Genomic DNA, 16,514 nt, shown 5'->3' with positions numbered 1-16,514 from the left:
TGACTTCCCCTCTAGCTTTTGCCAGTAATAGTAGCATGAACAATTCAAACATTTTAGCAGAATTAAAAAAACAAACAAACAAACAAAAAAAAAACAGCTGGCTGAGGTTGGTTAGAAATACGAATTTCATGGGTAGAAGAACAGAAGAACTTAATAGAGAAACGTAAAGGCAGTGTTTGGAATTTGTTTAAAGCTTATTATTGTAAGTCTTGAGACTTTAGAGTAAAATTAGATATCACATCCTCGTTTAAAAGAGGATGTACAGCACTTAACATCTGTTAATCACCCTGTCTCCATAGGACACCTGTATAGTTGCTGGATTTAAGTTGGCAAAATCACCTACAGCAAGAGAAGATGGTAGACATGGTTGCCACCTGGAGGTGTCAGAAGAAGCTGGTTCAGCCATTTATGTACGTGGATGCCCATTTTTTTATTATTTTTTAATAAATAGCTTCATTAAAATTTTGGTTTACAATAGAGAATTTGAGGTACTATTAGAATTTGAAGTACTGCAGGTTATTGTAGTATGTCCATCAGGCACCAGTCAGGACACATTCATGTGTGCACAATTTTATAATACCTGACTCCACCCATTTTGTGAAAGTGGTGCAGCTGAAAAAAACATCTGTATTTATCTCACTGATGTGTGGGGATGAGTGTTCTCCTTTCTGCCCAAGATTCTGAAAGGCCTTGATGAGAGTAGTGTCCCTCCTGATAATACTCTGCAGAACAGCCTGCAGTAGAGAAGAATGTTTTGCAGTAGATAACACTGAGATTACAGAGTATGTCTGCGAAGTGCACTCTGTCAAAATACGATGCTGAAGTGATCCAGTGTGGTGCCAGACCCAAATTATCTCTGGCCTCTGAGGTAAAATACTACTTTCTGAGTGCAGAAATTTGTCCTTCTTAGAGCTGTTTAAACCATTCTTGCCATTCATACAATTCAATGATGCACACAGGTTAAAGAGTGCAAGAATGGTTTCTACTTGAGAAACTGTGTGCATTATTTAAAGTAGGTGTTGTCTAAGTGTAATCAGAACAGATTTATTTTTTTTTGTAGGATCAAAATTTGCTAGTTTCAGAAGTGATTCCAATAGGAAAAGCAGTTTTAGTATTGTTTTCTAAGTCTTTACTATAGCAATATCAAATCTTGTTAAAATATTTGTGCTCTCTTCACTTCTGTAATCAGCGAGTTTGCCGTTTTTTCTCCTCAGATTTATGCTCAGCCAAGCACAACTACTGCTTCAGAAACTGCATCTGTGGTGAGTTTATATTTGGGATTTTTTTAACCCACGTAAGACAAACTGCATGTGGATAAGAATGTGTAGAATTATTTTTCTTTCCTGTTTATTTGGCATCCATACTACTGTCCCATCAGTCATTTGTTTAGCATTAATTTTGCAAATATTATGCCTGGAAAAAGAGATCAAATATGATAAAGTAGTCTGCGGTATAGTTTCCATCTAGATCTAAAAATAGGCTGCATGTTGGCTTAGTAAATACGAGTTAGAAAGGTACCTTCCTTTCCAAAGCAGTTTGTATGCTGCTTTTTTTTTTTCCTTTTTTTTTTTTTTTTTTTTTAAGTATCTTCCTTTGCTTTAAAATCACACTTTGTGTTTTTAGCACTTATTTTTATTACTATTCGGAACAAGTCTTTGCCTATCTAAATTAAAATTCTTCAAAAAGTAGTAAATTAAAGGCATGAATTTTGGTATGTGAAATCCAATTGTCCTTTACCATAAGGTTAAAGATTTAGTGCTGAAGATAACACAGCTTGACTTTGTCTTAATTGTCTGAGAATTTTTTTCCACAATACAATGAATGAAAAACACAGTTTTCAGTCAGTTTGGGAGAATTTGTTTTTTAAATGAGGCTAATCATTGTATTCTGTAATCTTAAAATGAGAGGAGAGTTAAATACTAAAAAGCAGTCCTTAATTTCTGTAATCCTCCAAGAAATGGGCTGTTACAATAGAAACTTGCGCAATTGCTGTGAGAGATGAGATCCCCAAATCAGTAATTCTGTGCAGAGACACTGCTACTAAAAATTAAAAAGAGATTTATGTGCATGCTTTAAAATGTCCTTTGGATGGATGCGTTAAGATCAATCAATAAAAATTGTTTTCCAAAGTTCTTTATTGTAATGACTTTCATTTACCTATTCACTTATTTCATATGTTGGAGCTTACTTGAACTGACTGACTGGCTAGTTTACTGTGAGAAAGATGCAATCGCAAAAGAAATGGAAATATAGGTCTTGTATGCTTCATTGCCTGGGAATGAATAAATAAAATTTAGAAGGTCTAAAGTGAGTAAGGTAGAAAAAAGCCTTTATTTATTAAGACAAGTTAAAAACATACCTAAGGCTGGATGGTGTTAGAAGACAGAATTCTGGGTGAATGTTTGAATAATGTTTTTTCTTCTGTCCCTTAATTTTATCATGCCTTTCTAGTCTGTTGCACCAAAATATGTGTATACTCCTCTGAATCATCTTAAAGATGGAACTATAGTGAATTTGTATGGTATTGTGAAATTCTTCAAGCCTCCATATGTAAGCAAAGGAACAGGTATGTACTACATTCAAAAGATATAAAATCTCTTCCTTCAAAGAGAACTGTTTTCTCATACAATAGTTTTTTCTGTTAAAATTGAACTGGAGCAACAAATTCTGGTGATCCTTTAATCAGGGTTCTCAGCTGACATTGAGGGAATGGAATAACGATTAGGTAAGGGTCAGTTTAGGCAGACTGGTGCGGATAGCAAATGAAGAAAATACTAATCAAGCTCATTGTAACAGTACAAAACAGTGAAAAGGACATGAAAATACAAAAGCCTTGTACCTCTTTTTGTGCCAAAGGATTGTTGTGTAACTGTACAATTTTTCCTCTAGATTTTGATAGTTATGATATGCTATAAATATGTTGACACCATATTTGTTACTTGTAGAGGCTGTGCAACAAATGAATCATTATTCCTCTTTGTGAGGTGAACACTTAACTGATTGTGCTAGTAGATTGTACCATTTTGCTAGGTGCTCAGTAAATACAGAGCTAGGTGATATTGTTGTTGAATTTGATTAAGCAATGGAATTTGTTAATTGATTCAGAATGGATCCAATTGTTTTCTGCTTATTAAAATTTTACTATGCACTTTAAAGATTCTTTTTCTTCTAAATATTTCTAATTTAACAAAAAAGAGCTGTTTATGATCATGACTGTTGATTTTCATTGTCTTAATTTTGCATGCAAAATTTCTTGAATCATGTCAATAGCCTTGAATTTGGCTCCTAAATACAGAAATCTAAGAAGTAAGCAGAAAATTGTAAACAAGAGTTGGTGGCCTGTCTGCAAAACCTTTTGCAAAGAGTGTGATCTTCCTTGCTCAATAACTGCCAGCAGCACTCAAGCTAAGGCACTAAATCCCTTTTTGGGATTACAATGCTATACCAGCAGTACCATGGCTTCCAGAATGAGGTTTGCTTACAGTTAGGTCGCTTGAAACGTAGGTGTAATTACTGAAGGCTATGCAAGCATGGTCACACACCTAAAGAAAAAAACAACAGAAAAACAGGTCCAAGTCCAGCTGAGGTTCAACTAACAACCACACTTTTTGGAGCTAAATAATTTGCAGCCTTTGTTTGGTTTGTTTTTCAGTTTATCAGTGGGAGTAATAACTGGGAGATCTGTGCCAGTGTATCTGCTGTTCTCAGTATGTTCAACTTATCTACACTGATAGTCTGTATTGTGGACTTGCTTAATTATTTCCATGTGGTGCATTTAGTATTCTTCTAAGTAAACATATAGTGGTATGAATGACCCTATTGACAGGAAATTTGCACGCTCAGTGTGCTTGTAGCTGAAGCCTAATGCTTGCCCATAGAATGGATAGGAGATGTGTGTGCTGCTCTTCGGGCTATCTTACAGAGTGTCGGCTGTATTAAAGGCAGCCACTGAACCAGTCAGCAGTCATAATTAAGTTATGCAGAATAACACAGTTTTTCTTTTTTTTTTTTTTTTTTTTGTTTGAGAATATGCTGGATTGTCATGGTTTACAAGCTAATGAATAGCATTTGGGAATGGAGCTGCATTTTTACATTCCATTGACCATGTCAGGAGAAGCAATAACATTTGTAGCATTTGTCTCAATGCTCTGGTATCTGCATAAGGGCAATGCTTTGCTTCGGATACATTTATTTTTTGAAATGTATTCCCTTTGCTTGTTACAGCAGATGACAAGATTTACTCCTAGAAAACATCTCTACTCGGCATTCTTACTAAATGTTAAGAAGGTACTAGTATTTCCCAAAATAACTGTGAAACAAACAAACAAATAAATCCAAAGAACATAGGACAATCTAATTTAAACATTAACATTTAAAAATAGATGTAGTCATTAAGTTGGGAACTGAACAAGAAATGGTCCATCTGTTTTATAGCAAATATACTGCATGTAATTTTTTCCTCTTGAGACTGAATAAAAATGAAGATTATCATATTATACATAGTCATTGATACACTAAAGTTAGTATATTAAGCAATGCATTGCAAATCTTTCAGATGAAAGTTGAATTTTGATTTGTACAGGAAGAAGCAAATGCTTTCATGTTTTGCTATTTTATCAATTTTAAAATCATCCCTTGTAGTGCCTATGAGAAAAAAAAAATTCTACCATGTCTTCTGATGACTCTTTCTATTTCAAGAATATAGTGGGGGGGGGGAGGAGGGAGAGAGTGGTACGTAGCAGGGAAGGAGGAGAGCATTTGGAGACTAATCTCTCAATTGTGGTTTGCACAACATTAAGGAGTATTAATGCAGATCTGTATAATTTTTTTAGATTCCTGTTTTCTAGATATATAATATATGTTCAATCTAAACTACGTTTAAACATCTTAATGTTAATTTTAATTCAATGGTTACTTTTTCATATTTATGACCCATATGTGGGTAGTTCTCATTTGCTGAGTGGTAGATGGGTGCAGCCTAACCTTACAAAATAGACTTTCCTCCTTGCCCCCCAGTCTGATTAAATTCAGCTGTTTGAGCTGTGAGCTATGTGCTTGCACTGTTTGAGAAAGTGTTATGTACATTTTGGATTTTTTTCATAATTATGTTTTATTTATGGTATCATCTGTGGCAGGTTCCCTCCCCTCTTCTCTTAAACCTTCTAATTTTTCTTTTCTAATGTCTACATCAAAGTAATTGTTCAGCTCAGCAAACCAACTGAAAGGCCAGCTTTTTTTTTTTTTTTTTTTTTGTAGTATCTCTTAATGGTTGCTGAACAAAATTATTGTAAAGCAGCGCCTCTGTAAAATGAGCACAGTAGATTTACTTAAAAACAGAGGTGAAATATTGTTTTACAGGGACTTTGTAGGACATTATGCTGTTCTTTGAAAGCAAGCTCTCTAAGGCGAATGAAATAAAATAACTTCAAATAATAAATTCAGGCTGCTATCTTCCCACACAAAGGATCTCACATTACTGAATTTGTTTTATATGTATACTTCAATTTGAGACAAATTATCAGGACAGGAGGAACATACTTGAAGCATTAAAACCCAAACTGATTTTCCAAGTATACGTGAACCAAAAGGGAAAAAGCATGTGTGCTGTTGGGGGAAGTCCTTTGTCTGGGAGCAGTGTGTTCCAGCTTGCCTGTGAGGTGCTGGTTCCTCTTGTAGTCCATGAGAAATCTTCACCTTTGAAGTTACTCCATATTCAAGGTAAAAAGCAGTTGAAGCGTTCCACCCTGCTGTCAGAGAGATCCCATCAGCTACTGGTAGTTGGGAGAATTAAAACAAGACTGTCAGTCTTCCTTTATGGAACAGAGAGCAATTTCATTGCCTGTTTTGTCAAGAGGAAAACTTAGTTCAGTTATCACCGGAAAGTACATGACTGTCTTTTTCCAGTGAACCTTTAACTATGCTTAGTGATTTGTTTGACAATAGAAAGATTCCTCTGAGGAATTGTTCCATCAGACCACCTGGAAGGTGTGGGTGTTTTTGAAGCGCTGATACAGGGTTTTTAAATATGATTTAGTGATAGGTTAGATTCAAGGGATAAAACATACTTTGCTGTTGCTAAACTTCCAGAAACCAAGATAGAGAACTACCATGAAAAAAAAATGGCTGATATATAGAGAGGCTGCTATATAAAATTATGAATTTTTCATAATCTTTCTGGAATACTTTCACATTCTCATAAAGTGTAGAAACTTAAATTCCATACCATCTGGGAATGGGTGTTACTGGGCAGTAAAAGCTAGGAGGAGAGGGGAATGGCATTGCACACATCTCACCAATAGTTACAACTACCACTGAGTGGAGTAGGTCTAATAATAGCAGTAGCTACCAGTGTGCCATGAACAGGAGGAACAACTCAGGGCTTCTGCTTGGCATTGACTTTGGTTCTCAGTGAGTTATAATAGCAGATATTTTATATGCATTGCCAGGTAGCTTAGAGTGCTGGTGAATTTTTTTCATTCATCAACACAAATTTTTAATGAACTTCTGTCTTCAACGTTCTTCCCTAGTGTAAACAGCTTTTACACTAGGGAACAGCTTTTTTTTTTTTTTTTTTTTTTTTTGTAAACAGCTTTTCTTACTGTCTTTGTAGTTATGATTCATATGCTACTTTATCATGAAAATCTCTAAAACAGTTTAAGTGTAAAAATATTCACTACTCAGCTAAGTATTTCTTTTTTTTTCCTTTTTTCTTTTTCTTTTTTTTTTCTTTTTCTTTTTTTTTCTTTTTTACACAGTCCAGGGTTGTGCCTACTTGAGAGGGTGCAGAATGCTTGATGATTACTCTGAGTTGCCAGGGCATGAAATGGCTCTCATCAGAAAATTCTCTAGTTGCATTAGATCTGGCACAGTCCTGCACTAATACCTTCTATTTTTGACACAGTGTTAATGGAATTATATAGCTTTAAGCTGGTCCTGGCTGCAAGTATGGGTAGTGGAGCCACTGTGCTTTATTCATATGGATCTTTATTCACTACATAGATATTCCCCTAGATATGAGATATTTCTTTTTACATGTATTAAAGCCTAAGGCTGAAGCTTTGCTTTTTGTTCTTGTCATTTTATATGACTGTAATTAAATGTTCGTCATATTGATTGCTGTTATTGCAAACAAATTAGAGACTGTTGTGGTATCTGATGGTCAATTTGTGGGGAAGGAGATTCAGAGTTAAATCTGCAATAATTTTGTTATTTAAAGTATTGTGGTGTTTGTTTTTGTTTGTTTGTTTTGTTTGTTTTCCAAATCAATATTTTCAGGATGTGTACATTTTTTTCAGAACAGAATGAAAACTGTTGTAAAGATAAATTAATTTCACTTTTGGAGTCCAAGTTGAGAGTAATAGCCTTTTCCTTTCTGTTCACATCATTTTGTAAGCATTTCTTTTTTAATAATCACTATTTCTTATAATCTGAAATTAAAAGTTAAAAAAAAAAATAGTGGTAAAAATGAAGTGAAAAACTAAACAGTTGAAAAATAGTTAATAGAAAGAAATCTCAAGGTAGTTACTTTGATCTACAATTTGCAAATGCTGTCATTAAAGCATCTGCTTAGCCAGATGTATCTCATAGTTGCTAAATGTTTGTGAATTGCCATGTTAGAAATAACAAGCTGCATTAGAATATCTTCAATTTGATTATTTAGAGTTTGTTTGGACTTCTGTAATATCTGTATGTGTATGTACCCATTGTACACACCTACACGAACCCAGGTGTGTGTTACTTTCCTCCTTGTGTTTTGTTGAACATATTTGGTAAATTAGCTGGTTCAGCTACTTAGTTTTAGTAAAAAGACTTTTGTGTATTGATTGGCCTCAGTAATACTTGAAAACAGTATTAATGATTGGTGTACTTTTGAAGAGAGTAGTTTGCTACTAAAATCTTTAAGTATTGCAATGTCAGAAGCAGAAGGCAATCTCTGAAGTCCTTCCTTGCCAACAGTTTTTTTTTTTTTTTTTTTATCTCTTTGTGGGAGGAAGTTATTGATCCAGGATAGTGGCTTTTTTTAACTTAAAAGATAGTGAATGTACATGCAGTTGCCCAAGATGGGATTTATAATTTAGTCAGTGCTTTCTATGTTAAAAATTGTTTCTACAAGCATATTTGTTGTGAACTGCTGATGTCCTAAATAAAACCAAAATAAGAGTATTTAATCAATAAGTACTGAATGCCTTCCTATCATGTAAGTAGCTATTAATCTGCAAAGCTTTTGCAGCAATTCTGGTTTTCTTATGATGACTGAAAAAACTGCAAGTGAAACTTCATTTTTTTCTGATATGTATACTCTGTCCAGAGGTGCTGACTTTCTGAGCATTCTCACGACTAATGTAGCAGTCCAGAGGAGAGTGCAAATGCTAAGGCATTTTCTAAAAAGAAAACTAGAATCTGAAGAGCGACCCTGAGTTGTCATTACAGTTGAGGAGATTTTGGCTTTTCAATGATTCTTATAATTGTAGAGAGAAAGCATTTATGTTTAATCCTATCTAAAGTTAATGTATCTGATCTTAGGTATCTGTGGCTTTTTTTCATTAACGACTTCAGTCAGAAATACCGTAATGTTTTGCTTTTATCATGAAACTCCAAGCCAGTTAGCACTTAATCATACTAAATAAATTAACTGAATTGTTCAATATTCCTTTTCATGCTTAAGAGAACCCCAGAACGGCAGGGGTGGAAATGGACGTCTGGAGTTTATCTTGTCCAACACTTGTGCTCAAGCAGGACTACCTAAAGCTGATGGCCCAGGACCATCTCCAGATGGCTTTTAAATATCTCCAGATAGGGAAGTGTTTAATCAAGCAAGATAAAGCATTTTAAAGTGTAAAAACTTCCCTTTATAGTAGATAAATGTGCTGAACTTTACATCTATTGTGTCTGTAAGGGTATATATAAGGAGTGTCTGCTTCTTTAAGGATATCATGTCTAGGGCCTTTTTGCAAAGCAGGAAGGGATAATAAGGAAAGGAGGTAGTGAAGTTTGGTCAGTCACATTAATTTATGAAAGTATGTGAGAATACAGGAATATTTATTTATATTTATACTATATTCTGATTGAGGATTTCTAAGCTTGGACAAAACCACAGGAAACAAACATCCCAGTCACAGAAATGGCGGGCTTACAAACTACATCCTTCCAGGAAGGATGAACCTTGTAGCTGGTAAGATTGTGAACCAAGGAGCCCTGGACTGGGAGGGTGCAGAAACTTCAGAGCTCTGCAAAGCCATGGGGGAAAAAAAGGAAAAGGAGGGCAGAAGGAATAAAGAGGTGTGTGGGTAGGTAGAAAAGGGCTGGTATAAAAGGGTCTGTAACAGTACTCAGGGATCTGCAAATGTGCGTGTGGTTGTGAACCTGCAGAGTGCTGTGTGTGAACCTTCACTAGTGAGCTTCTGTCTTTACCAGCTGGAGGGAAGGAAGGGGTCTCTGCTGTCTACGTCTGTTTTACGTGAGTCCTGTGTGGAGGTGGTGTTGAAGCGTGGATGGTCATGTCAGTGTCCTGTGTCTGTGTGCCTCTGGGATAGATGCTCAGTTTTGCTACAGGCCAGACCCTCAAAGGGGAAGGTAGTCGCTGTGGCTGGGCTGGGCCCCAGCATTTGGACAGGATGATCCAGCCTGAGTGGCTGGAGGATGTTGCCATGCTCTTTGCTTTTCACCTTCCTTAAGTGTCATGCTTTTAAACCAAATTATTATGAATAAAAGATTCTGATGGATAATTTCCCTCTTAAGAGAAATTATCAGTAGAGTACATTTGTCTAATAAAAGAAAATTGTCCCCACTATGTAAACTTCCATTAACATTTTTTTGTAGTTTGGTAACTGAGGGATTTTTCTTCGTTAGAAGGTATATTGTAAAGAGAAAAAAAAAAAAGTTTAAAGAATGACATTTCTTATATTGTTTCCTCTGACACTGGGACGTGATTTAAATTCAGCAGTTCTGTTTTGAGTTTGACTTACCATTTGTGCAGAAAAGTGAATTCAATCACTGAACTATAATTCTGCTTTGGAAAGCAGAAAGTAATTTTCACCTTCCTGCTGGAAAAGGAAAGACAGGTGACTTTTTATTTTTTCACCTTCAAAAAGGACTTGCTGGATGAGGATTTCCTTAAAAGAAAATCTGTCCTATGCTTTGTTTTTGAAGACCTTTATTTTAATAAGGTTTATTGTAGAAGTGATGTTTTGAGGTCATAGTTAAGAATGGAATTGTGTAATCGCAGAAGTAGAGAGCCTGTACTTTGTAGAAGGTGTGAAGTATAATATTTTATAATACTTTGGGTAGGAGGAATATTGGTGTTTGAGTATGCGAATTGCACAGAAAATACAAGTGTGTTGATTTTTTTCCCCCTTAAATTGGCAGCTGCACATGTATGAAGCTGACTAGGTTATATAATCACAGCAGCAAAGAGCAACAACGATTTTAATGTGGTTTTAGGTTACTCCAAATTTCTATGTTGGATTATATCAATGCACTGTAATGTGTTATCACATGTCTTGGCGGAGTTGTAAATCTGTGAATGATGTGTTTTTCTTCTTTATTTTGCGCCTATCACTGTGTATCTGAACAGTTATTACCCAGAGAAATAAAACAATCCCTCTTTGGATTGCAGTAGTATATGCTTGCAGTTTCATGTCAGCATTGCAGTTTTATAGTCAGCTGTTGACTATACTTTATTCATATCTGCTTATCCTAGCACAGAATGTCAGATTAGGTGATACATGAAACTGACCTTGTGTCTTCTGTGGTAGTGTGAAAAAGAATGATGTTTAGCATCTTTGAAATGCAAGAGATTAGAATTTATCAAGCGTGTAAAAATATTTCAGAGGAAGAAACATTTTTTTGGAAATATTGCAGTTTTTATTTCTGTAGGAAAAATATTTTGTATTTTCTTAGTAACCCTTCGCTGTGTTTCTTTTTTATTTTTTTTTTTTTTTAACACTTCTGCCATTCAAATCATTAGAGAATTTAAGCTTTTAATTTTAAATGGTAGTAAGATTTAGTGATATATTTGCTGGAAACAGCAGTATTTCTTTTAAAGGTGTAGTCAGTGTACATACAAGCATGTATTCTAATCTAGTCTAACACATCCATCATCTTCAGCTTTGGGGAATCTTTCACTGTGAGTTTACGTATGACAACTTTGCCTTGCTATACTTTTTAGATGATACAAATCTGTCAGTTTTGGTAGAGTGATAGTATTCTCTTTCTCAAAGCTGTCTAGTAGCAATTATTTATGTTTCTGTGTTTGTATAAAATGAAAAATTGAGATTTTATCAACTTTCTTTTAGTGTTACAACATCTTTGTTCAGTTCCTGAACAAGCAACTTCTGGTGTCATAATTGCTAACTGCCTTGTAGTATTATAGCTAAGGGGAGTTTGTTTGTTTGCCTTTTTTTCCCCCTGTTTTAGAGTTGTGGGCAAAACAAACTTCACTTAGGGAATTTAATTCATTAGCAATGAACATAAACATTTAATTACTAATTCAGGTGTTGAAGAAGAAAGAAGACAAGCGTTTAAACGTTTATGGAAAACATCTTTCCATAAACACCTTTCCCAGGCTCAATTCCACTCCAGACACATCTCCTTTTCCCTTCCTTTTCTCCACTCCCCTTTCATCTCAAAATTTAGAGTTCAAAATGTAGAAGTTTTTGTAAATGACTGAGTAGTGTTAATTTAATGCCTAAAAATTGTGATTTTTACTTGAGTATCTGTGCTAACTTTCTTCAAGCCAAAATTATGTGTACCTAAATGTGTAGTTGTAAATAGTTGATATCAAGTTAAAAAATAATAGGCTATGATGTCATTACTCTATTTATCTGCTTAAAAAGTTGTGTTTTAGCCCTGAACTGTTAACTTTCAGTAAATGCTAGTATAATAAGTATCCAAAAAAAAACCACTTTGTTGTCTTGATTAACTATGACCAGATTTATAGATGTTTGGGGTTCTGAACATACACCTGAGTTGATATTGGTTGTTCAAAAAGTTCTCAGAAAGATTAACCAGCTACTGTACCATGAAAAAATCAATTGCACTCTCACTTCATTTTACATTTGTGAAATGTCAAAACACACATGCTTCTGTAACCTGAAATGGAGTTTTGTTTTATGACACCTGCAAATTCTGACCTATTCTGGGCAGTTTTGCTCTGATATATTTTGTCATACCTTGTTTTGAATTTGATTTTTTAGATCTTTAATAAAAGTTAAATTCTGTTACAAAAGTTTACATTTAAAAGGACACATTTCAGTTTCTTACTATACTTCCTAACAATCACTGTGTGACTGTATCCTTGGAGAATATACCTTGCTTGTGTATTTTGGATGAAGTGAAAGATGAGTAACTTACACTTTAATTTGCTCTTAGAACTTGTAGAACTCATTGCCTCTTCAGAAGACAACGTGTATAAAAATCTTTAGAAAGGATTGGACAAGTAGGCATAACACGTCCTCCTTTTTATAAAGAAATTGAAATCTGAAAAAATAGCATGTTTTTTGAAGACAGAGAAAAAGCTTTATGTCTTCCTGGCTCCTGTCCTTAATCACCCATTTTATTTTTAGATATTTGAGCTAATTATTTGCAAGATGGGCCACACTTCAGTTGTTACACGGCTTTAACTGTATTGACTTCAGAACAGTTACACAGATTATAGCAGAAAAAATATTGTCCATATGTTTGCTCATCCCAACTTTAACATGAGTGTACTAATAACTTCCATCATGTCTGTTACTCATTCAAACACGTCTATATTTTACAGATTATTGCTCAGTGGTAACACTTGTGGACCAATCACAAGTGAAGTTAACGTGCACTCTTTTTAGTGGAAATCTGGATTCTCTACCAAAAATCTACAAAATCGGAGATATTGTTCGATTTCATAGAATAAAGGTAGGTACTATTTTGTTTTGTTTTGTTTCTAATGTGCTTGTTTTTTGGTAGTTATGGGGCTCCAGGGATATTTTAGTTCTTCATATACTGATATTCACATATGGAGATACTGGATGAAACAGTCAAATGGTAAAAACTGAGCTGTGGTTGTGGTAGGGACCAAAACTGGAAATCAACTGTCAAATTTTAGAACAACAGCAGCGACAAAGAAGCACTAATCTGGTATCCCTCTTTAAAAAAATAAAAATAAATGCGCTAGAGGTGACTATGTGGTTATGTCAACTCCAAAATAATAATATTTTTGTTTGAATATTTGTTTAGCTAGTTTAGCTCCAGTACTTAGAGATGGACAGAATTTAACTGACATAAACATATGTACAATTCACTTCTCTTCAAATTATGGAATTATTTGAGAGATTACTTCAGAGCTTCTGTCATGGAACAGTTTTTAGATCAGCTGCGGAGTTAAGTGTAATATAAGTGAGTGGGATGTAGTGTCCCGTTTCCAGCTGCTCCTTTGTTTGTGTGCTTTACCTAGTATTTAACTGTATCAATGTCCCTGAAGAAAACTGTGTCAATAGCCCTTATACTGCTTCTGATGGATATTTTTCTTATGTCTATAAAGAGGAACTGCAGTACAGAGACACTGACTGCTAATCTTGTAATGCTGGACCATATGTAGTAAAAAAATTAAGAGTTTTTTTTGCAAAGATAGCAAATTTTATCATGTTACATACTAAAATACAAGATAACCATACGTAATTATCTTTTTTGTTGTACTTAAAATAAATCTATCAGAAAGGAGTAAATGTCCTTAAAAAGATCTTTTTTACAACAAACAAACAAAACATATTCAAACACTCTAGAGGCAATTTAGGACTGTACAAAATAGTGATGAAAGGGATAAAGATCACTAGTACATGTATGTGAGTTTTGATGTGCTGTAGCAGACCAAAGGAAAAAAAAAAAAGCAATAAACTTAAAAAGTGGCAAGGTTTATCCAGTGATGGAAATTTGTGCCATTGAGATTATTAGAAAGACCTTGCTAAGTTTCAGAAACAGTCTTCAATTTTAAGACTTCGTTATTTAATGTATATCATAAATACTTACAATTGAGAGAGAAACTAGCTAACCCCTTCTGGCTTAGTATTAATCTTCCTTAAAGTCATGTATGTATATAATTAGAGTGGAATTAAGCTATATTTAGATTTTGAATCTTGTGTTGCTTATCCAGTACTTGAGGTATGTTGCCAGTCTTGAAAGTTCATTGATTTTGACTTCAGACAGAAAAGTGTTACAGTTAATTTCAAATTCTTTCTGAATCTCATAGGATGAGCATTACAAAGACATGTTTCTACCTCCACCAGTACGTTTCTTGCTTCTGAAGTCAAGACACACTTATATATATATATATTTATATATGTATATATATATATATTTATACATATGGAAAAAAGGAGAAAGTAGAAAGGAGGCTGCTTAAAATAATTGAAAAGTTGCACCTGTGTGGTAGGTTAATAATGGATTATTTTTGAGATGTGGGGACTATAGGTTAAAAACTTCCACCTTCAGGGAAGTTATGAATGCATCTCTGTCATGGAAGGCTAATAGTGTCTCACTTCCGCTATTTATCTTTCATGTAAACTTGCTAATACAAGCTATTGATAAAGCAGATGTAAGAGAGAGCTTCACTGTTTACCTGATTCAGGAGCAAATTTTTGAGGATCATTCTAAAATGCTTCTAAACTTGTACTTCATCATTGTTCAAGACTGTTTTAGTATTTAAAGATATGTTCCAAGGTCAGTTAATGTTCCCCCTGCATTTCTTTTCCATTGTAGCTGAGATGTTTAAGTGATTTCCAGCCCTAACACTTCCAGCTGCCTACAATCTATATCCCCTCAGATGTGTAAGCTAACAGATTGTCTGACTACTTTCTAACTTAAAATGATCTTAATCAACAGTCACTTAGTTTAAATAGGTGTCTTTTTCTGGAGGGGGTTGACTACACCAGCCTAACAAAGAGTTACTTTGCAAGTTCTGTTACCTGATCTGAACAGATAAAAAGCTGGTGCAGAAGCTTGGTGCCTGGTGTTGGGAGTGAAGTGGAAGAGGTTAATGTAACTGGATGTGTGATTACTGTGCAACACAGTTTTCAATTAAAAAAAAAAAAAAAATTAACTCTAATTAGACCTCTAAGTACAATGTCTGCAATTCCTCATTCACTCTCTTCTCCATTTGTCTTCAAGCCTTATCACCCTCTCTTAGTTTGCTGAAAGAAAAGCAATCGAGGGTACCAGAGGCCATAGCCTGTCAGAACTGTGCTTACCAGTGAGGACAGATATACATATAATATATACACACACACATATATATAAGAAATATATATATATATATATATATATATATATATATATATATATATATATATTTATATTTATATATAGTCCTTACAGTGTGTATTCTCATTTCCATGTCCCAGATATGCTTTGAGAGACTCCCAAGCAGTTGACATGGATAGCAAACACGTTTTATAAATGACTGCTCCCTGCTACACTCTCAGCTGCTAATGAATAACTTCTTTTCATAGTAACGCAGGTGTTGGCAAGGTCATATGGTTCAGAGCTAATAATAACTTAAAGGAGAATATTCTGTTAGGATTATTGTGGTAAGAGTGGTTAGAGTCATTTTATTTGCTCGGTATTTGTTCCATACAATGAAAATTTTAAAGTGTCTTGGTAACAGGATTAATTCTCCAGTTTTAATTACATTTCTGTTAATATTTCTTGAAATGCATTTTTAAGACCTCTTACGATGATGTCTCGTGAATTGTAATACTTACTGAATTACAGTACTGTATTTGGGCCGGCCTTCAACCACAGTCAATGCTCTGCAGAGATGACAGTCTGGGGATTTCTTTTGCCATTTACCATAAAACTGAAGCCTGTGAACTAATTGTCTAGTTCCTCTTTAATTTTTGGCAAGGAAGGAATTGTCTCAAGTGGATTTCTTTCTTTTTTTTTTTTTTTTTTCTGGTTCACTATGGATGCTTTTAATATTTTAGACTTAATACCTAATACTTAAGTTGTTAGAGGGAAGAGGCATCCAGCTGTTAACTGATGAAATCTGCAATATTTTATTTATCTTCACTTGACTTGCAGTTTTGGCTTGTGTTCTGCCTTCTCTGTGTTAGACAAACCCTGTCATGATGATAGAAGTGTTCATTTCCTCTTTGACTTTTCTCTAGTATTGCTTATTACCTCTGAGTGATTCTCAAATAAGAATTTATTTCCACACTCCGAGTGAAGTGAATTGATACTTTACTTCTAATTTAATGTTTGTGGATTGGACAAAAGTGAGATTGAAATGAAGCACACTCTCGTTTAGGTGTTCATCTTGTTCAGTTTGCTGTGCTTCAGTTGTCCTACGGAGTTGCTGTCTGGGATGTGTTCTGCTGACTCTTTCCAGAATACAGACCATTGTCGAGCACTTCACGTTTTCGAAATATTGTATTCATTGACATCTAATTCAGCAATCAGTGCACAGTGCTTCTACTACTCAGAGTCTGTGTGATTCAAGTTGAAAGCTTGGAAGATGAACACCAAACAAGTGACCTTTCATTATA

At 34.6% G+C, this 16,514-nt stretch overlaps 1 protein-coding gene across 2 annotated transcripts in view; it reads left to right on the top strand.

The window, feature by feature from the left end:
* The window catches only part of POT1 (protection of telomeres 1), a 73,119-nt gene that overhangs the window by 18,926 nt on the left and 37,679 nt on the right, over positions 1-16,514 (top strand). For both annotated transcript variants that reach the window (XM_082782319.1, XM_082782320.1), the window contains exons 5-8: positions 300-410; positions 1,215-1,262; positions 2,452-2,566; positions 12,761-12,891. In XM_082782319.1, coding sequence (XP_082638445.1) covers positions 300-410; positions 1,215-1,262; positions 2,452-2,566; positions 12,761-12,891 — 405 coding nt within the window. The remainder of the gene's footprint in view (positions 1-299; positions 411-1,214; positions 1,263-2,451; positions 2,567-12,760; positions 12,892-16,514) is intronic.

Source organism: Aythya marila (genome assembly GCF_965140915.1).
Source record: "Aythya marila genome assembly, chromosome: 1".
Taxonomy (NCBI): Eukaryota; Metazoa; Chordata; class Aves; order Anseriformes; family Anatidae; genus Aythya; species Aythya marila.
This window is presented reverse-complemented; position numbering and strand designations above follow the sequence as displayed.